The 22,857-nt window shown below is 32.1% G+C and overlaps 1 protein-coding gene across 2 annotated transcripts in view; it reads left to right on the forward strand.

The window, feature by feature from the left end:
- The first annotated feature begins 855 nt into the window (after positions 1-855).
- LOC122523088 (neural cell adhesion molecule 2-like) overlaps positions 856-22,857 on the forward strand; it is an 85,289-nt gene continuing 63,287 nt past the window's right edge. Inside the window, exon 1 of one of the 2 annotated variants that reach the window (XM_043644654.1) lies at positions 856-976. In XM_043644654.1, coding sequence (XP_043500589.1) covers positions 949-976 — 28 coding nt within the window. In that variant the 5' untranslated portion in view covers positions 856-948. The remainder of the gene's footprint in view (positions 977-22,857) is intronic. The other variant, XM_043644653.1, reaches the window with a different exon arrangement.

The following is a 22,857-nucleotide window of genomic DNA, read 5'->3' on the forward strand; positions in this document are numbered from 1 at the left end:
AGTGTTGTTCGCCGTATGTAAAAATTTCATTTTTTCCGGGTTAAGAAACTCCGAAAGTTTCTTATATTCGATTTAAACACGTGTGCTGATCGACATCTTAAGGGTAGGAAACTCATCGGGCATTCATCACTGAAGATAAAAGGTAAATTAATTTTTCTATTAAACATTTTGTTAATTATTATTTAAAATTTTTAAACGATATCAATGATACTAATCGTTTTGTTCTTTTCTCTATTTTCAGAAACATGGGTAAGCATATGTTAGTATTTGATATTTGAACTGCGTGCAATGCAGTTGTAAAATTAGAGTCAGTGTTTGTGCGAATAATTAAAGTAAAATTTAATCACGGAATAAAATCAGTGCCGTGGTCGCGATAAGAAACTCTTAGTTTTTTATTTTCGTAATCGTAATATATGGGATTGTTATATCGTTCAAAATAATATTAAAATCACGAATTAGAATCACGTTCGTACATTAATTTCAATTCCATCGCGTTTCGCGAACTATTTTTGAAATTTATATAATAAATTAACTGCGAGCAAAGCAGTAATTGTGTTAGAATTTGTTCTATTAAAGTTACATTTTTATTTTAAAACAGTCGTACAGACTGTTCGCGTAGTAGAGTCAGTGCATCAATGAAGATCAAAGAAGACTTAAAACTTGCCGCGTTTCGAGATTGAAATAAAGTTTTAAATTTTTATATTTGCATTGATTGCGTGCAAAGCAGTGTTTGAAATAGTTGTAGAATCAGTGATCGGGTGAGTAATAAGTTAAAATCAAACGCGAATTAGAGTCAGTGTTGTTCGACGTATAAGAAAATTTCGGTCGTGATAAGAAGCTCATCTATAGTTTCTTATTGTCGTTAATAACGCGTTATTAGATTCACGCGAGTGCATCATCAAGGAACTACTTCTGCGATGAGTCTTCTTCAAGAGGAAATCAAGGAGCATGATGCAGCTTAACTATTGTCTACGAGGTAGGAGTGTTTTGGAGCCACCGCAGAACTTCTAATGCTAACTGTTCATGTTTCAAATACCTATGTGATATAACAGTTGGTAACGAGTGAGTCAAAAAATTTAAAGTTCCTCCAGCGCTCAATCATGCCGAGGATGTAAGGTCCAAATCGGCACAAGCTACTGGTTATAATTATTTCAATAAATTAATGACGAGCACATGAGTAATTCTATTTTTTGGGATAACTCATGAGAGAACTGTATATTCTATTGTATATTTTATTATTTCAGGATAGGTCTTAGTATCAAAGTACTAATTTATTTATTTTTAAATTGTCTTCATCCTGAACACACTATAGCCATAGTTTTCCAACAAAAATATAGTAAGTCTAAAGGTGTACGATTTTAAGTGACACACATTGTATACCTTCTTTGATATTTTCAATGATAATACGCGATGCGTTTCTCATTAAAAGAATTTTTTCAACCGAACGTGATAATTAATTTCTCTTTTATTTTTCGTTCACGTGAACGTAGAAACAGTATTTATTGTTGAAATAAATTCATGGGGGAATAAATCAATAAATAGACGAATGAAACACGTTGGATATTTTCTCGAAGTATAAAAAGAGTGATGAAAAAATCAGAACTAACTCGTAAAATATTATCGTTCGACAAAGTTGTTGGACGATAAAAAACAGAAAGAAAAAGAGAGAAGAGAAGAGAAAAGGAAAATATGAATAACTCAATAAATGCTCTAATTGTAAATCCAAAGGAAAAAGAAAAATGACGAAAGCATCGATAATTGAAAATAATATTGACGCGCTTTTAACATATATCTTACTCTCTTTCTCTTTCTCTTTTGTGACTATTAACGAAATGCAAACAACTCGTTCGTACAGACTTTCGTGTTTTTACACTTTACAAGATATATAGTTGGACGCATTAAAGTGAACACGATTACGATTTACACAAATCCTATATGTCCTCTTTGAATAATTAATTTAATTTGACTGTGCATTTCGCTATTGTAATGGCATATACATAATCGAATAAGTTAATCATAAAAGTTTCCATAAATGAACGCGTGCCTGTAGCAATACACAATTTCAATATAGATATGTTTTATTCATAACTGAAGAAATATCATAGTTTTTATCAAAACACATACATACCCACAAGACGATACGAAAAAAAGCGGCGTAATATTTTTTTATGCAAAGAAAAAGTTATTCGCGAAAATGCGTTTATTTTTTTGTTCGTTCATTTTTTTCTTTTTTTTCGTAAAAATAAAATAAATTACTTTCTGCGCATTTTTTGACGAGAGTTCAGTTAGGATTTCTTCACAGGGCTGTTACGCGAGATACGTTATAGCTACGTTCTTTTCCCCTGCTTTTTTTCTTTTTTTGCTTTATTTTTCTTTTTTCTTTCCAAACACTACGTTCAATTTCGAGATGCCGGGTTAGCGTTTATCGCTACAGCGCGCCGATCCCCTCATCGATCAATCACGTTCTCATCACTTTGATGCGTCCCCGTTCCCTTTCCACTTTAGGCCAACGCGTCGAAGGACAAATAGCAATTTGCGGAAATCAGAGACGGTGTGATGCTTTAAAAATGAAATTTTTCTCGACGAAGGCTGCGTTATAAAGGGCGTATTGAAATATCGTTTGAAAGTGTGCTTGATCAATATGTATATATGTATATACATACACACATGTGCACGTCTATCTCATTTGAAAAACTTCTTTTCGTATCATCGATTATGTAAAATGATGTTTAATAAGAATTCAATACGTTTACTTTGAATATTGAAAATCTAATAGAATTCCAGATTTTATATGCACAATATGTATGAATATATGTATGTATGCATTTGTATATATATGTGTGTAAATACCGAAAACACGTAATAGGATTTTCTAATTTTCTATAGCTATACAAGTATGTACATGTTATTGAAAATTGACGAACACAGAGAAAATGAATATTTCATACATTTCCCCAATATTATCATCATAAATTACATCATTGAATAATCTATCGTGGCGTATAATTATGAGTAAGCGTTATTAATGCTACCACGTAAGTTTAATCTTCCAAACGGTCCTTCCCTCGCTAATTGATTATTAACGGTACAGATTTGTTGTTACGGATCAACCATGGATCAGTACAAAATCGTTTAGAATGTTTCAATTAATTTTTTTCTTTAATTACTTGAGCTTTTTCTTAATCGTGTATTATGCTGAAGTACTCAGATTCAGCTATGTACACATACGAATTTCACATCCTGTATTATAAACTTTTACGTCCTATAATTAAATAATAAAATAAAATTCGAATAATTACGAATAAACTCACGTTTCAATTATATTTCATAATAGAATAATGTAATACGATGTTAACAATTTTTCAAAAAATCAAACAAATCTAATTATAAGATAAATCTGGTAAACTCAATTTTACAAAGACATCCCTTCGCTCGTCGTAAAATACGAAATATTTCAAGTTAGTATCAGTCCCTTTGTGAAATTCTTACGAGATAGATGAAATTCCCAAACGGGATCCCATGAAAAAGTGTGATAAAAGAAAAGAAAGAAGAAGAGAGAAATAAGAAAAAGGAATTCGAATTAGACAAATACCTAAATGTGTTGCATTGTTACCGTGTCTCACATCTGTGTAACACACCGTAAACCCATCTCATAACATTTAATTTAAACAAATCAAATACTAAAATAAATCAACAATTAAATTTCTAGTTAATTATCCGTTCGTCTTAATCACCTGTCTTAGTTTTGTTTAAAAATAATACTTGAGAAAAAAAATAAAATTAGAGAAATAACGAGGCGAATTTTGCTTAAGAAAATTTCTTATCGAAGATCGAAGTTAGCTTCGTCGAGCATGTTGTCTTCGTTAGGATCTAATCTCTTTTTTTTTCGCGTTACCCTCTTGGACAGTTTGCCAAGCTTAACCCGAAGCAAAGAGAAACCCTTTAAGTGGCATCGATTATTCCAATCGGTAAGATATGCAAATGATCGTCGTTGTTTCTCTCTCTCTTTCTTTACTTTTCCCCGTATCTTTTCCTATTGCCACATGTCACGCGCGACCAACATTTACATCTTTCTTTCTTTTTCCTTTTCTCTATCTTCATCTTTCTCTTTCAACGATAGTCTCACGCAAAGCGTAACGCAGTCACTGTCGCGTGATTTACGTTTTCTAACGAAGATATACTCCGCGAATTAGAAGAATCAACGTTTTTTAACTTACCACTTTAATTTCCATCTTTTTATCTTTCTCTCTTTTTCTTTTACTAACTGGAATAGCAGATTGATCTTTTGGAAAAGAAAATAGAGAGAGAAAGAGAGCGAGAAGAAAAGATAAAGAAGAAAATTAGCTTTAAAACACGTACATGAAACTTCCTTTAACAAATTCTACAAATATGTCTTTCTCTCTCTCTCTCTCTCTCTCTTTCTCTATTTCTCTATTTCTCTATTTCTCTCTCTTATAGTATTTTCAAGACACCATTATATGTACATACACATACATTTATATTGGATCTTCTCTCCTCCCGTTTCCCTTTTCATACACACACGTGTTCTAAGTATATAGTATAATACCTACAATAGTGCGAAACTGCCGAGGGCAATCGAAATATCACGAGCAGCTGCGAATCCCTTCTTCCGACCACGAGAAATGCTATAAAATCGTACGTGAACAAAACTATACAGCGTGACATCGTAAAATGTAGCTGTGAACAGAATTGTCTCTTTGTTTTCCCAATCTCCTCTCTCTCTCTCTCTCTTTCTCACTCTCTCGTTGTTTCTACATTGTTCGTTTTCTAATCGAACTTCAAATCATTTTAACAATAATTGCATTTTACGCGGAAAAAAAAAGTATACACGAATAATTGGGAAAAATTTGTTAAAATTACATTCCACAGTTTAACAAATGAAATAAAATTGGAAGAAAATTGGAAGACAAAAAAAAATATAGACGAATATAATAGTCGAAATAAGTGGTACGTATGATAAAAAAAAAAAAAAAGAAAAAAAAAGAAGAGAAGAGGAATCCTGGAAAAAGTGCATTTTTAGATAGAATGAAAAAAGAAAAAAGAAAAATAGGGAAAAGGTTATATAAGGCTCGATCGATTAAAAAGGTTGGTTGGCTGATCGTGACATGGAGGGAGTAAACGTAATCGGAAGACGAGCTAAACGCGCGCACCATTACTCGCATCGCATCGGGGCTTCACGTTAACGCCACAGGTATATGGTATAGAAGGTTACCGGCACCTAAAAGGTCTTTGTTCTCTCCGCGGTTGGGGCTTTTACATGCTTCCACGTGCGGATCCATGAAATAATAGGATGGCCCTACTAATACCACTGACGACTACACAACGATGACAACGACGTAGACGTAAACGTAGACGTAAACGTAGACGTAAACGTAGACATCTATCTTTACGTCTTTACAGTTCTATAGTCCTTGTTGATTTCATTGTATATATGATATTAGGTACATGTGTGGGTGCGTAAATACGTATGTGCACGTAAACGCATCCCTTCTATCGACACTTTCAGTTCCGGTCGAGCAACGCTAGGTGCAGGGTGCTTACCACCCCTTACAGCTTATACTACTCGTGAGTTTAATTATTCATATAGTAATTTCGTGCCATTGTCAGGACTCTAATGGTCGTTGGCTTTTAATAAAGGTACTTCTACTCTACCCTACCTACCTACCTTCCTACATACCCCCTTTTGGATTTTCATTGTCACCTTCTCTACTCTTCTTCTTCCTTTATTCGTTTTTTTGGTTCCTCTTTTGTTTTAGATTGGTAAGCCTCTTTTTTAGGATTGCTGCAATTTTTATATAAAAAATTATTATAATTTATATAATGTAATTTTCAAATAATCTCTCAAATCGGTATTTTAATAATTATTTCCTTTAAATTAGGAATGCAGAAACTAGGTATTTTGATTCTAAAAGTGGATTGTTAATGATTTAGGTTCCTTAACTAAAATTCTTCTATTTAAGCTCATTTAATCTTAGTTAATTATTTTTGAGATTTCTTATTAGCCATTCTCTTCGTTATTTTATACTCCATAAAGTTAAACGATTAAGGAAATAAAATGAATCTTTGGAGAGTTATTTAAAATTTTTTAGGAGTGTAACAATTGTGAAATAAAAATCATTAAGACGAAATCTTTCAATGCATGAAATTGAATTAAGTTGGAATTCTATTTAAATTTCATGAGAATCGTAAGGCGTTATGTACACGTGTAGAAAGATTGAAACTACTCGAGATTTTACGATCACGCGACTCAGCGTAGAAGTCGGTGGTGGTTTCCTAGTGACACTGGCAATTTATTTCAGCATCGAAAGACGCAAAACCTCTGGCCGGTTTAACGGATAACGATTATGGCTGGCGCGTTTTTCCGTTTCGGTAGCGATTTACGAGCGTACCTTGTCGAACCTTAGTAAGAAAGAGAGAAAATGATAGAAAATGATAGAAAATGATAGAGAAGAAGAAGAAGAAGAAGAAGAAGGAAAAGAGACGAAACGAGATTCTAGGAGAACTTGGATTTTCTACGTCGGGGATATTTTTATCGTTCTCGAACTGTCGACGCTTTTGATGTTGAATGGAATATGGTCGATCCCAGAAAAGTTCTCTATATGAAACGCTCGATGTGTTCTTTAGGAAGTGAGACTTATCGCACGATAAAATATACCCTGTTAACTATCCTAACAGCACGACGTTTCCTTCTAACATCGTCGATATATTTCATAGAACGAATGTAAATGGTATATTTATATTCATAATAAATTATTTCCGTAATTTATAATAATTTCATTCATAAAATATTTTCGTAATATACATAGTATATCAGAATGATAGGAGTAGTTGTTATCGAGAAAATTTGAAAGATTTTAAAGTAGATAGGTTCATGTGTGTTGTATGTGTGAGAAGAAACGAAATATCAGTAGTAGAAAAATATCGAAATTAACATTGACAGAAAATAAATAGAAAAAATACATGATAATTCGAACGAATTTAATATCGTATTAATAATTAATATGTATGTTCTAATTAATATTATCAGATATAGAAAATAATCATTATTATTGAATGGCATTTGTTTTAAATTAGCAAACAATTTATCGTATATTGTTTTCTTTCGGATAAAAAAGAAAAACAAGGAAAGTTTAAAAAAAGATTCATTGTTTTGATTATTACTCGACAAAGATGGCTTCAAAAACCACAGCATTTTCTGTATTCTCTCGTTACCCGCTTTAAGCTACTTTTTTTTTTGTTTTTTTGCTTTAATACCGCTCGTTGAGCCGAGACCGCTCCGCAAAGTTTTAATAACCCGATGCCACGCACTGCAGCCCATGAAAAAAAGGAGGAGAAAGAGAGAAAAATAAAAAAAAAGAATGAGCGAAACAGGAATTGTTTGTGGGTTTATTTTCATCGACGTTTAAAAAAATATACACAAGTGTACTTTTTATTTATTTTTTTATTTTTTCATTTATTCGTTTTATTTCTATCTTCTCTTCCTTTTTTCTTTCTTTTTTTTGGTCTATTTTTCATACTTCTATTTTTCGGTTCTATTTTATTTCTATTATTTTTCTTCTTTTTTAACATTACAAATCAAGCAAACAATAGCACTCGACGAAATACCAGCTGCACCATTTCTTCCTTGTTCGAAAATTTGCAAATATTTTGTTTGTTTGCCAGTCGATAGTCCATCAGAACGTTAACATGAATATGAATCGATTGCGACCTATCTTCATCCGATTTCTGTTACACCTTCGTTTTTTTATAAAAGCAAAACTGTTCGGAAATTGATTTTATCGGAATTTCTCATCAAGAAAAACATACGAACGTCTTTGTGCGCCTTCTTCGGAAGAAAATTAAAGAAAACAGAAAAATTCGTAAAATAAATACTAACTTTTATATATATATATAAAAAGATCGTTTTGTGAGCTGATTATTTCGTTTGAAAGATAGAGATAAACTCCTGAGGGATCAAGGGATGAAAACAATTTCCTTGCGGGTTCCTTCAAGGGACGAAAACAATCCCAAGGAAGTACTTTCGTTACTCCCGTGTGTTTCCATTGTGGCTCATTTCGTTCTTTTCCATTCCTTTCCCTTTCTTTTTTTTCTTCTTCTTTTATCTGTATTACACATATCTCTTGTCTCTTTTTCTTATCGTCGAAGTCTAATAACGGAGGAAACGTATAAAGCATTTAGCAAATGCAAAGATAATTTATAGGAACAATCCAACACAGTGTCGCAAGCTGTTACTATCGTAAAATTCGTTTTCCTGGCAGTCCAGTGTCACTAAGAAAAAGAGAATAGAATTTTCTCTCGCAATACCGAAGAAAAGAAAATTCGAATAGTAGCAGTAGTAGCCAGGTGCTAGAAGAAAGCTGACGATTCGCTAAACTAAAGTAGAATAAAAAGAAAATGACGAGAGAGAAATTATTATGAATAGAAAAAAAGAAAAAGAAGAAGAAGAAAAAAAAAAAGAAAATAGTAGAAGGAAGAATTGAAATATAGTATTTCATACGAATGGAACGTAATAATCCTAAGACTAGAATGAAATAATCTTAAGAGAAACTCTCGATCTTTGTGGATCTTGATCGTTGAGAATAGATCCGAACGTTAAACCCCCTTTTCCTTCGAAAGCTTTCGCAATGGATAGTCTTCTCTATCTGAATACTAATCAAGGAAGGAGAGAACAGCATCGAATCGACGTTACGTCTGCTCACCGAGAATTGTTCCTGATCCTTCCCCTTGCCATTTCAGTCTGAAGCACCTAAATCGTGCTCCTCTTCTATTCTATTCTCTGAGCAAAGAAGACAGGCATACATTGCTAGACGGAGATGAACAGACAGAGGAAGAGTGAAAAGGAGAAGAGAGGAGAGGAGGACGATGAATGTACGTTCTCTCGATGGCACGATAGGTATGGGAATCAATTAATGGTTGCCCCTGAACGACAAGGACCAAAGTAAGACAGACGAACGGATAGAGACAGAAAGAAGTGGGAGGGGGGAATCTTCACGTTAGAGATAGGTAAAATAGGAAGGTCCAGTAAGTACGTTTACGAGAACATCGGAAGACCGCAAGAAGCTCCTCTTCACCCAAACTAAGCAAACGCGTTACCTTCAATGCATATGCATCGACCACTTCCGGATGACCTAGTCGCATTAATTCTAATTGGATTTGCCATGATATGCGGAAACGCTTTTAGAAGCTAGTCCTCATCTCCCGGATAAAAACATTTTATTCATTCTCATCCTAAAAAACTTCTACGAATTCATCTAATTCTCTTCTTCTTCATCTTCTACTTCTTCTTCTTCTTCTTCTTCTTGATGATCTCATATCTTGAATTAGAGATTGTCAAGCTTTATCATTGGACTATAGTAAGGATTATAATTCTATTTTACCTTCTCACTCACATTTAGCGAGCCAGGCGTTAAGCTAAATCTCTGTCTACTTTTTGCCTTTTCGCATAAGTTTCAGATCCGGGTACGCTTACGCGACCAACGGACAAGGGAAGGCTTTTAACCGGCGGTAAAGCAATTACGTTTAATAAAGCTTGCAAAATTGAACTCTCCCTTCTCATCCAGGAAACGGTTTTACGTTGACTATTCACCCTGTTGTGTCCACTATCGTTATCTATTTCACACCTTCTCAATTTCATTTACGATTAAGCGTACTATACTTTAGAATTTCATGTGGTTGAAATAGATTTATGTAAATATTAGAGAATAATGAATATCGATGTTAATATTGATGTACCATCTACATTTTAAATAGATGAAAATTAAATTCTAGTTTCTATTGTATTAAAAAAAGATATCTAGTAGAGTAGAGCAGATAATAATCTTGTTTTCATTCGTAACAATAACTGGAAGGTAATCAAATAATAGAATGATTCAACTAAAAATTCCATCTCCCGTGAACACAATAACGATGATAGTCATACCTAAACATAAATTCAAAGGGAAAAAAACCAATTCAACTTTTCGACATCGATTATTCCAAACATTTGTCGTTTCCTTTTATTCCTTTCCTTTTTTTTTTCTTTCATTCCTGGCCTTTTTTTTATTCGCATCTTTTTTCTTTCTATCTTTTACGTAACATCTTCCTCCAATATTATTTCGAGATCCCCCTTAAAAGCACTTTCGTTTCAAGGTACACCTATACAACCCTCTGTTTTGTAGGAGGAAATTTATGGTATTGACACTGGCGTTAGCATTAATAGATACCACAAAGGAGGATGGATAGTATACATATCTCTCCTTTTCCACAATTTACCCTCTTATTTAGTTATACATACAAACAATATACAGATATACTTATACAATTTCTCGTACATTTACACTAGAAGTTTGGTATCATTGCGTAAATTTAAGGAAATAGCTAATTTGTAAGAAAAAAAATTAATGCCTTTAGGATAATTGAATTAAATTAATTTGCAAAATAATTTTTTAATAATATTATTTACATTTTAAGTTATTTTTTGTTTTATCAAGGAACGAGTATTTTATTTTTAAAATGTTCTTTCATGAAAACATTTGCCTTTATTTTTAATATATTCTCTGATAAACTGCATTCGATTGAGTGTCATTACAACGTGCATTTAATATATTCGCGAAATTTGCCTGTTGTTTTTATTTTTTTACTAAAAATTTATTTTTATGGTATTTGTAAATATGTAAAAAATATAAATTTTAATTAACACGCATTTATATGAATTGCCTACAGACGTATTTTAAACGACAAATATTTGAGAATTTTCGTGACCGATTTTTAGTCGATCGATCAAAAACAAAAATAAATGAAAATTCTTTTTTTAATATACCAACCAATCCATAAACGCTGCCAATGTAAAACATAATAATCAGCTATCTGTAAAAAATATTTTAAAAAGTCACTCGACTCTGTAACATTTGATTTAACAACGATGAATCGTTTGAAAATTTGTTAGTATATTCAATTTCTACGGAAATCAATGACTCGAAACTTTTAGCTGGTAGTATCGCGTGTAAAACAATCGCATTAAATAAAATACTGTTGTATAAAATTAAACAGTTATAATATATCTTGTAATTACCGTACTAAAAAGAAGTTGGAAAATTTCCATCCTCTGTTCTTCTTGTTCCTTGAGACGATAAAAAAAGAATACTATATTTGAATCTTTACGTTGTAAAGAATAGTTAAACATGGTCTACTTCAGGTCTAAGTACAAGAAAAGGGCAGTCTATTTACTCTTGGCTAAAACTCTTAGTCGTTACTTACAGAACTACCTCTTATTGCATTATGTTATATCAAATGTGAGTCATTAAATGAAAGTTCTGTTCCGTTCTACCTAAGAGTCATTAGATGAAACGTTAGTGAGGATAATTAAAGAAGTAGGAACACAACGATTAAAAACGTAGCGAAGTAGTTGGAACATTGTGTAGAAAGACTAAATCACGATAGGAAAGAGAATTCTTTAAGAGAATTTTTTATTTAATGAAGTCTCTTTTTATATTTTCTTCTTTTCTTTCTCATCTCAGCCTCAGATATCCGTCGTCAAATCCAAGATCAATTCTCGCTTCTATTAATACTTTTTAAGAGTTTTATATCGATGAAAAAAGAAAAAAAAAGAAGAAGAAGAAATCAAAAAATCAAAAAAGTAAAGAAGTTCAAAATAAAAAGAATATTTAAGCAGATTTAATAATCGTTCGAACTCGGAGAATGAGGAAGAGAAAGGGGACAAGAGTGAAAGAGATGATGAAGAAGACGCTTGAGTTTGAAAGAACTCATTGAGCCGACCATAATGAACTCGGAATGAAAGACGGATTCGGAAGTCGGGTCAGCACCCAACTATCTACCTCGACTACTATGTCGATGAGAACGATGATGACGGAAATGACGGTGTTCCAGAAATCCGAACGATTGGAAACTACTTGAAAAGTATTGTCAAACGATTGAGAAAGATGAAGAAAGTACTCCCTGATAATATCGTATATTCTGAAATGAAAATCCTTTTAAATTAAAATCATTTGGTATTGCATTGTTCTTGGTTTGGTTTTTTTCTTCCTTTTTTTTTTTTAATTATGTGAAATAATCGTAGCAATTTATTCTAGTTTAATTGTACAAAATTAAATCCAATAATTTTCCACGCGAATTTATACAATGATTTTTATTAAATAAAATATTTTATGTGACCATAGAATCATTTAACGTGTTAGCTTGAAAAATATGCAGTATTACCCTCATTACCCTTCTAACAATTTGGCTAATGTTTATAGTCAACTAGTACCAGTACTTTAGATGTGCAAAGGTTTATTCTTGATAAAATTGTTTTATATTTAATTTTTTTTTTTTATATTTTATTGAGCACGTAACGACGTCGTAAAAATAAAAGATAGTTTCGATCGACGAGGCGGATTACCCAGCAAGTTTAATTTTTTCTTTGGACGATCGAAAAATCGGTTGCGTTTATAAGACACTTTTTTTTTCTCATGACGTGGCAAAATCGACGGACAAACCTCCCTTACGAGATACTCGCTTTAGGGATAAAAGGTAGTAGAAAAGAAAAAGAGAGAAAAAAGTAGGAAATGGTTTTACGAGTAAGTTTCGCGAGCTCGTTCGATTTTATGAAATCGAGGATCGTTACTGGGTACCTAGAGTTTGCTGAGAAAAGGTACAAAATACTTGGATCCTTTTCTGTTGACTTGTGAAAAAAGAACTGACGACCAAAATGCGAAAAAATAAATTGAAGAAAAGTAAGAAGGTCAAGCAGGAAGGTATCTTACTTGGAATAAGGCTTGAAGAAAAGTGTAAGTATAGTGAAATAGAAGACTGTTGAAAGAAAGAGGAAGGGAAAAAAGGAAGGGTAGGTTTTGTAGTAGTAACAGCTACTACGGTACTCTACTAGGGTCTACGTGAACCGAATAAATGTCGATGTAGAAAATATGCTTCTTACAAACAGAGAACCTTTCGTTGGCCTTCCAAGAGATGTTGGGATCTTTATTTCATGTTCTTATAGCCTTTTCTCACTTCTTCTTATTTCTTCTTCTCCTTCTTCTTTTTCTTCTTCTTCTATTCCGTCTATCCATCTTTAGTATTTTTCTTTACTCGAGCACAAACAATATTACGAACGATCCTCACGCTCCAAATAACTGATCGAATGTGTGAAAAAAAAAGTCTATTTCTCATCTAACAGTCTCATACAATTTTCAAATACAAGATTTACGAGAATGTTTGTACAAGATGAAGAACAATCGTCGAGTGAATAATAAAATCCTATGTTTCAGCGATGTAGATAAAAAAAATAAAATATTTCATATCACTTTTCTGGCCTGTAAATAATTTTTTGATAGAAAAATATTTATTAATCGTTCAAAGAAAAATGAAAAAGTCAAATCATGATAATTCAATATTAAAATCAAAGATCTTTGTATAATTATTATTTGGATTAGATTATATGTTTGATTTCGATGAAATTGCAGAGAAATTTCAATAACATTTGGTTGTAGTTTTATGCGTACTGGACGTCTCGATTTTCATGAATATCTAGCCAATGAGATCTTCTTCGGCAGATCGGATATGCTACTCCGAGCAAAGAAGTCAACAGCAGACTGATAAGAAAGAGGAATACAGAAAGACGTTTACGGTATCAAAGTCACTTGAGAGCAGTCCTACGAAATGGAACAAAAGTTGGATGCCTTTCTCGCCTGAGTATACTATTTTCTTATTCTTTTGTTTCTATAATACCTGCCACTGACACTTTACTTTAACCCCCATAAAGAAACTATTTTAGATTATTTTCTCGATGCATTATTATGCGTGCAAGATGCATTTAAATATAGGCTGAACAAATTTATACGAATGAATTAATAACAAAATAAATCTATAGGAATGAATTAACAGAAAAACAACACTGTATACGAATGAATGAATTAAATCATTTTTATTTGTTTCTTTACAAAATTTATATAGAATTGCAACAAATATATTTTTATAAATATATATAAATAGAAGGTAAGATAAAAAGAATATAGCAACGCGACACATACGACAAAAATGCAAAAAGCGTATACGAAAGAAATGTGAAGTAGACGGGGGTAAGGGAATAAAAATGTAAAGAAAAAAAAGAATTAACAGAAGAAATCTTGCACGTGGCAGATAGAATAAGCGGGAGAGAAAGGGGGTGGGGGGAGAAGGAAAGAGGTAGACGCTTTAACATCGATGCAGAGCACGTGCAATGAAGGAGGAATCTGTTCGTACACGGGCACACTCTAGGTGGGATGCGTGCTTTCGTGAACAATCTATTCTTCTCTTTTTCTTTCCTTCCTCGAACATTCCCCCAAGTATTGAGAAAGGAACGCTTTAAAGCGACGCGTCCCTACGACATGCAAAGAAATAAATACATACGTCTTGAATCTGTCTACTTTTTCCGAAGAAACTACTTTCATATACAAGATATGTATATTTTACAATGTACGTATATATATATATATGCAATATACATCCATTTTATTAAATCCTTATAAGCAAATTATGTTCTCTATGAAAATTCATTTTACATAGAGTAAGATTAAGTGAACCAAAATTTATGGGGATTATTATTTTTGATTTTTTTTTAAATATAATATATTCCAAAATATCCGTAATTTTGATTTAACGTGTTTAGTGATTCAATTAATTTAATTTTAATATCCATACATATATATACATAAATATTTGTGGTAGATTATTTTTGTATTTTGAATTTAAAGAAAATTCTTTAAAAATACAATTACGAGTAGAGGAAACGTGGTAGAGATGATGTGAAAATTCATTTTATATAAAGTAAAATTATGTTAATCAAATTTCATATAATTATTATTTTTGATTTTTCTTTAAATATAATATATTCAAAAATATTTGTAATTTTGGTTTCACGTGTTTAGTGATTCAATTAATTTAATTTTAATTCACATACATATATATACATAAATATTTGTGGTAGATTATTTATGTATTTTGAATTTAAAGAAAATTCTTTAAAAATACAATTACGAGTAGAGGAAACGTGGTAGAGATGATGTGAAAATTCATTTTATATAAAGTAAAATTATGTTAACCAAATTTCATATAATTATTATTTTTGATTTTTCTTTAAATATAATATATTCAAAAATATTTGTAATTTTAGTTTTACGTTTTTAATGATCTACTAAATTTAATTTTAATTCACATACATACATACATAAATATTTTTGGCAGATTATTTTGGCATTTTTTGAGTTAAAAGAAAATTCTTTGAAAATACAATGTTTAGTAGAGAAAACATGGTAAAGAAAAAAAGAATAGAAGTGAGAGGAAATAAACGAGCAAGGAGAATCGTAAATTAAAAGTGTGATGCGCTTAGAGTTTGGTCTATCTGTCTTCCCAGAAGGCGCCATTATTTAGGTACTCTTTCTCTCAGTATGTTCTCTGTCCTTTCTTTCCCGTCCACTTGATAAGTCTTCGAAATGTAAAAAACGAGGGCAAACGGGATAAAAGAAGAAGATAGAGAAATAGTAAGAGAAGGAAAAGAAAAAGAAAAAGACCGAGATGTTCGAAAGGAGCTACATGTTTTACAAAGAGTTGCCCTTCTTTCTCTCTCTCTCTCTCTCTCTTAATTTTTTCTATTTCTTTCTCTCTTTCCATATTATTATTATTTTTCTTTTATTTTCCAATTTCTTTTAAAAAATTCACTTTCTTGTCATATAAATTTCTATAGACACCCTAAAATAAAATCACAAATATTTACTGAACAAAAATTAAAATTATTTCTTTAATTGATACTAAATATTTTAATATTAAAAAAATAATCTTGAATATTTCTAAAAGCAAGGATCCTTGTCAACAAGAAAAAAAAAAAGAACAAAAAAAGAAAATAAAAATCATTCATTAAAATAATCCCACCTCTTAGACCTACTACTCTACCTTTTTTTTCCGGTCTACGTCAAGCTGCCAACTTTCTTCTTCAACCCTCCTTCTCTTCACCATTCCTCGACATTTATCGTTCGCGCTCGTTTGTACTCGTAAAAAGAATCGTTAACACCTAGAACGGATTTGTTGTTGTTGTTGTTGCTGTTGCTGTTGCTATTGCTGTTATTATTCGTCTCATACTGTTCCTCGCAAAAAAAAATCACGTAGCCCCGATTGCTCTTCATCTACCCATCCTTTCCCTCTTTAACATTTTTCCTTCATTCTTTCTTTGCATTTTAGCGTTTTAGTTTTCCCGTTTTAGTTTTTACTTTTCCAAGCGTGATCGAGTAAACCGTGCATAACCTTCCGGCATAAATGACTACATCCGTGAAAAATACGGGGAATGTTCCAGGTCCAGGATTCAGCCAAGTCTCGCTAACAACCGCTTCTTGTTATCTCGTTTGCAACAACACTTCTTGAGTATTTGTACGAGCTGGATGAAATAATAAAAAAGGACAAAGTGTTTGCGTAGCAAGTATGCAACGATGTCACACTGATATTACCTCTACTTACATTTAGTCACTTCTCTTCCATCTCAAATCGTCTGTTCTTCTTCTTTTGCTACTTCTTCCCTCCTTTATTCCTTCCTTCCTTCCTTATCGTCTTTTTCTTTTTCATTCTTTATTTCTGTCGTACTTTTGAAACAATACACGGTACAATTTTAGCGACAAGTAGTATAGAAACTTTTTAATAGCATAGTCGAGAGAATATTTCAAAGGCGACAAGATGAAAGATATCTACTCAGTTTACGACAAAAATACAAATTGCAAATACGGGCTTATATCGTACTAAGGTAAAGTATTTCACGAATTTATTTTCACTCAAATCTATAGAGTGCAGCTAGGAGATTTGTCGTATAATAATCAATAATATTTACGTGTATTTCTTTTCTCTTTTTTCTTCCTCTTTTTCCTTTTTTTTTTTCCTTTTTGGCATGGGAAATTTTAAATACACACAGCTGCCGTGGGGTTGTTAGAGGATGAAAACGGATCAAGCTTAGGTAAACTTTGAATTTAATTTCCTTTAAAATTCTTTTCTTTATCGACTACACATTTTTTATTTAGATTAAAATGAAACGTAACAAAGGTTAATTTTAATTCGATAAAAAAAAGAAAAACCAATACACTCTCGGGTAATCGAATCCATGAGAGAGATTCTTTATTTTTATTTTTATTTTATATTTTATTTTATTTCTTTTTCTTTTTTTTTTTTTACGTCGTTCACTAGACTCTATCATCGATCACGGGTATAAATTCTATCAGCTGTAGACGTCCACCTACTTATAAATATTTCACGTTACTTTTATACAGCTTATTATACTTTTATATCGCACCGTTCGAATCACTATTCCCGCAAAATTTTTTTCACTGGACTCGCTCGATTTTTAACTCATACACTCTGATCGTGCTCTCATTGGCAAAAAAAAACCCAGGTATCTATCATTGATGTAAAACTGTCTGCAAGTAAACGACAAAATACAACTAACCTTATTTTAATCAGCTCTTAGCAAAGTTAACGAGACACATAATTTATAGGAATTCGAAATGATAAAATCTTTGATTCTTGGTACTGCAGGATTAGCTAAAAAAAAAGGATAATAGAGACTCGTATTAAAATAGAGTTCTTAATTTTTCTCTTCTTTTCGTAACAGCAATGATCTTCCTTCTGTCGCATTTTAATGTTCACGAGACATACAATCTCGAGACAATCAATTTATAACTGTGAATTATGAGTGAACTAAATCCCTATCAATAAGAAAATGAATAAGTTTTTTTCTTAAAAAATGAATTTTTATTTATTAATAATTATTCTTTTTATTTTTTTTATTTTCGTTTTATCGTAGTTTTTTTATTTTCTTTACAATAGCAAATGAATTATTCTGTAAAAAAGAAAAAGTATCCTCGTTACTTAAGCCCATTCAAAACTCAAGATTTTAAAGCACAAAATATAAACCACCAAAGAGACTAAAGTAATGTACCTCTTTCAAACATTGTTTGAATAAGAGAGAGATAGAAAGAGACTGAGAGACAGAGATGGAGAACAACAAAAGCCAGAAAGTCTTGAATGAAGTCTTCGTCGCAGAATTGCATATTATGCTAAACAGAAACGCACGAAATTCTAGCACAACAGGATAAATTGACTTACGCAAATACCACGTTACAACAACTCTATGATAATTTACCAAGCGCATTGTTGATAGACTGCAAACATGAAAATTCCACGTTGGAGGAAACTTGAATTTATCCACATTTAAACGACTGCATATATGCAGTAATTATTCGGATATTTTTTTTTTTTTTTATATCAAAATTCATCTCGATTTACCATATCGATGAAAAGTTTTATCTGATTTTTACGAGATACTTTTATTTTCACGAATTTAATTAAATTTCAAATAAAATACAAAATATGGCATTGAAACAACAACAAAATTTATATAAATTCATATTTAGAAGGAATTTTAATTGGGATAATTTTTTTGTGTGTAGAAAAAATAAAAACAGGAATAAATCTATGGATTATCCAACTTTTTATTTATTTTCTTTTTTTACCTAATATAAAAGCATATTTCCCATTAGAGAATGCTTTCTTATTCTGTTTATAACTGATCATTAAATTATATACGCATGACCAATTTCGATGCGCTTGAGAGATATGATAAAGTAGAGAAAGGGTAGGGGTAGATGTTTCGATTTTAGAAATTGTCCACGTTGATCTCGATTGGTAGTCTTGTCGTTCCATGAAACGAGTGTCTCTAACAAACGGTTAGAGTCAACGTTCATAGAACCGATTAATGTACCGAGACGAACGCTACATGTCTCTTATCTCTTACCGGATGTAATTTTCTTCTCTTAAACATTAAAATAAACTTTAATCCTAATAAAGAAACTTTAAAATCCAATCTTGTTAATGTAAACACATTAAACAATTATCCAGGTTTTTGTTATAATCGAATTAATAATATCATACACGTGTATGTTTTAATTTCAATTAATAATTTGTAGAAAAATATTAACCTAATAAACCCCTAAATAATAAAACCTGTGTGCTTTTGTTGTTGTTTTTAATTATTACGATGCTTATGCTATATATTTATTTTGTATAATGCACAAAAATTTGTGTAAATAATGCATTTAAATTAATATTTAATAAAAGGAATAACAATTTGATTTAAATTATTTGAAGACGAGAGAGACAATTATGAAGTAGTTGGATTTCTTTTGAAGGAAAAATCATGGACTTTTTAGTTCCTTCATTCGCATAACTGTCGACTCGATAAAACGTTTCACAAGTAGCCCTAACAATCCCCCCCCCGCCTCTCTCTCTCTCTCTCTCTCTTTCTCTCTCGTTCTCTCTCTCTCTCTCGAGTTCACCTTAAGTCACTTATACCGTACGTGCGAACATGACTTTCTTACGACTTAGTTCGTCGATTTAAAGTCACAGATAAGTACACTTCGGTAAGAAACTTGTGCCGGGAATTCTGAGGAAAGTTGTTACGTGAGTGTTGTTTGCCCCCGAAAACTGGGTCGTTGTATACGATGGACGAAAATCTTGAAAATTGTAGATACTCGAGACTTCCGATCGTTGCTCAGTCAACTAAAACATATTTTCATAATCTTATAAGATTCAGAAAAAAATTAAAAAAAAATAAAAAAGATTTATCTCGTCAAAATTTCATTTCATAGATCATGCGAATTTCAAAATCAATGTTATTTTAAAAAGATCAAAATGTTATAATAAATTGTTAGGGAATACAAAATTTGGACTTTTTCGAATGTCGTTTAAAGTTTTCTAACAAATTGCAACATCTTCGATAAAACTATTGCATCCCATAAGTTAGAAAACCTTAAGAAGAATTTCTATTCGTGTAAAGTCGTGGTAAAGAATAAGAAGATCTATGAACATACAAGAAAGATACATAGGAAAACTCGTAAGTCTAGTGAGAAACGTTAGTCTCGAGTCGACTTTCGCGTCGTTGCACTCGCTTGAATCCGCATAGTCAGACTGAATAACGGCTAGGGTGGGAGGTCGGTTATGGTGGTGGTAGTGGTTCAGAAGAAGAGGATTGTATCGAGATCCTCGCATATCGAAGACGATGGGATCACACTTCCGAAGTCATTTGGAAGTTGGGAGAAAGGATGGGGTGTGCAAGTATGGAGAGAAAGGTTTGTAGGGTGTATAAAGATACGGGAAAGGGAAAGAAGGGGGGAGGGGACGATTGAAAGAATGCAAACGTGCATGCGGAGGTAGATCAACGAAAAGAGAAGGAAGCGTTAGTGGGAGAAAGAAGAAACATTTGGTATATCCCAGTGACGGTGTTTTCCTCTTGGATGTAAATCGTAGCAGAAATTTCAAATGAAAGAAAAAGGAAGAAAAATGAATGTAAAGGGAGAAAGAGAGAGATAAGAAGAGACAGTGTAGAAGTGGATGGAGGATAAAGAGAAAAAAAGAGTAAAAAATGAAAAAGAGAGAAGGAGTGTTATAAAAGCAAGAGAAGAGGGGTGGGTGGGGTAGATTTGGAAGGAGAAGGAAGTACTCGACTAGGAAGCATTGCTTGGTGACGCTTTTCGAGGTGGTTTCTGTCGCACGAACGAAATTGCGGCTGTTTATCTGAGCCAACCGACAGAAATTCCATTTCGTCTCGTGCCGGCATACCGACTCTTCGTGGCATGCACGAAAACCTTACACATAGACTCAAATACGTTTCTCAACGTTTCTATAGTTGTATAGTGGATAAGAGAGAAAGAGAGAAAATAATATAGTTTGTTGTGTGTATATATGTGTGTGTGTATCTCTAGTAGTCGCGTTCGAGTCGTTGGCACTCTTATTTATTTCGTTTCATTGCATAGAACTAGCGATTCTCACACCGAACTAAATTATGTCCCCCAATATATATATATACATGTATGTGTATATGTGTAAACGTATGTATGCATTTAGGTAGTTCGTTAACAATACATGAACACACATTAGATTCGAAATAGAGTTTGCATGTTACCTGTCAATAAATACGACTTCGATTTTAAAGTGGTAACGTTTTATATCTGACATCTAATGGACACTTTTCCATGTCCTCTTTCTCTTTCTTTTTCTTTTTTAGCAATGGACTCAGAAGAAAAAATAACATTTTATATGTATATATATATGTAGATATATATGTAGATATGAAATATTAGCGTAAAATGTGTTACCCTTTTAAATGACGCGTTCCATTTTATTATAGTTAGATCAAAATTTATAGGACGGTTATATTTCTTTTCGTAACTAACTTTTCCTGGGTTTATACGTATCAAGCGTGCGGATTTAAAAATGGATACCAGAGGTATGGTATAAAGTTGCCGCGAATATTCCTGGTCTATATTATCTTGTTGTTTTTTGCTTTGCATTTTTATATGTTTGTTTAACTTTCTATATTTTTATTTTTTGTCTCGCTTTGTTTTATTTTGTTTTATTTTGTTTTGTTTGACTTTCCACCTCGTGTATTAAGCGATCCCAGATAATTTAGATTTATGACCATCCGTAAAGATACGTTTCCATAAAGCTTGTGTTATCAGTAAGAATAAAATACCTATACGAGTATGCTATTCGTTAATATCTCAAACGTAAATATCTAGAATATTTTTTCTTTATTGGCAGATTATCTAATGAGTTTAATTTTCATAGCAGAATACAAAAAAAATGGCTGTTTTTATTAACATTAATATCAACTGACCACATCATGCAATTGCTTTTGCAACGTTTCTTGCAAAATCTGGAAAAAGAGAGTATAAAAACCATTTTCCGAAGTATTTAAAATTCTCATGAAAAGTTGATTACTTTGAAACTTAAGGAAAAGAGAGAAGTTCACTAACTGAACATTTGTTCGTTCCTTCGTTCTCGTTCGTTCACGTTCGTTTGTTCGTTAGTTAGTCAAGTTCTTCTTTTGCCCTTTGCGTTCATTAACCGACAAGAAACTTCAAAATCCTCTACGATCTTCGTTTCTCTTTTGCACCGAAAGAAACGTATTCGCTGACTCAATCGTTACTTACCTAGTCTCGATTCTATTCTTTTCCACAATAATCATAAAACGATTATTTCATTTGGTTCTATTTATCTTTCTATCTTTTGGATTACTTTCTTTCTTTTCTTCTCATCCCTTCTTTCCTATTCTTTCTTTAATTACCTTTCTCGTTTTATGTGGTAAAAATAATTATAGCATTCAAAAGAAAACAGTCATGTATTGTTAAAACTTCTTGTTTTATATGGAAAATCTTTGCAAAAATAACTATTATCCAATTCTATTCTTATATAACTCATCATTGTTAAGGATGGAAGGAAGCTACTTGTTACTCGAAACGAATACTCCGAGGACAAGAATATTGTTCAACGATAATTGTTTTCCACTTGATGAGTTTTTAACTAGAAATCTTTCTATTATTGTTTAACCCTTCGTTGTTCATGAATTCATTGGTCTTGAATAAAATACATTATGAGAACTCATCTCTCTCTCTCTCTCTCTCTCTCTCTCTCTCTCTCTCTCTCTTGTGTGAAATATTTTTCGATAAATTTTACATAAAAATGAAAAAACTTAATGCACGAGAAAATTCATTATTTTATTAAACCATGGTAACCATTTTTTTCTTTAGGTAACTTAATATTTTAAAAATTACTGAAACCATGATAAAAAACTTAGCATAATATAATACTTGAAACGAACATTATTCTATTAAAATATCGCGTAACAGAATTTCACATTGACTCAGAGAATGATCGTCATCATGTTCGTGTCATATTTTCGAATGGAAAAAAACTTTTGACGGCTTTTTCCACTCGTCAGATTTCTAATACGGGACCATCCCTTTCCGAGGAGACATCTTGTCCATTCAGTTGTCACTTCATTATTCACCCGCA

Source organism: Polistes fuscatus, unplaced genomic scaffold (assembly GCF_010416935.1).
Source record: "Polistes fuscatus isolate 324 unplaced genomic scaffold, CU_Pfus_HIC Scaffold6, whole genome shotgun sequence".
Classification (NCBI taxonomy): Eukaryota; Metazoa; Arthropoda; class Insecta; order Hymenoptera; family Vespidae; genus Polistes; species Polistes fuscatus.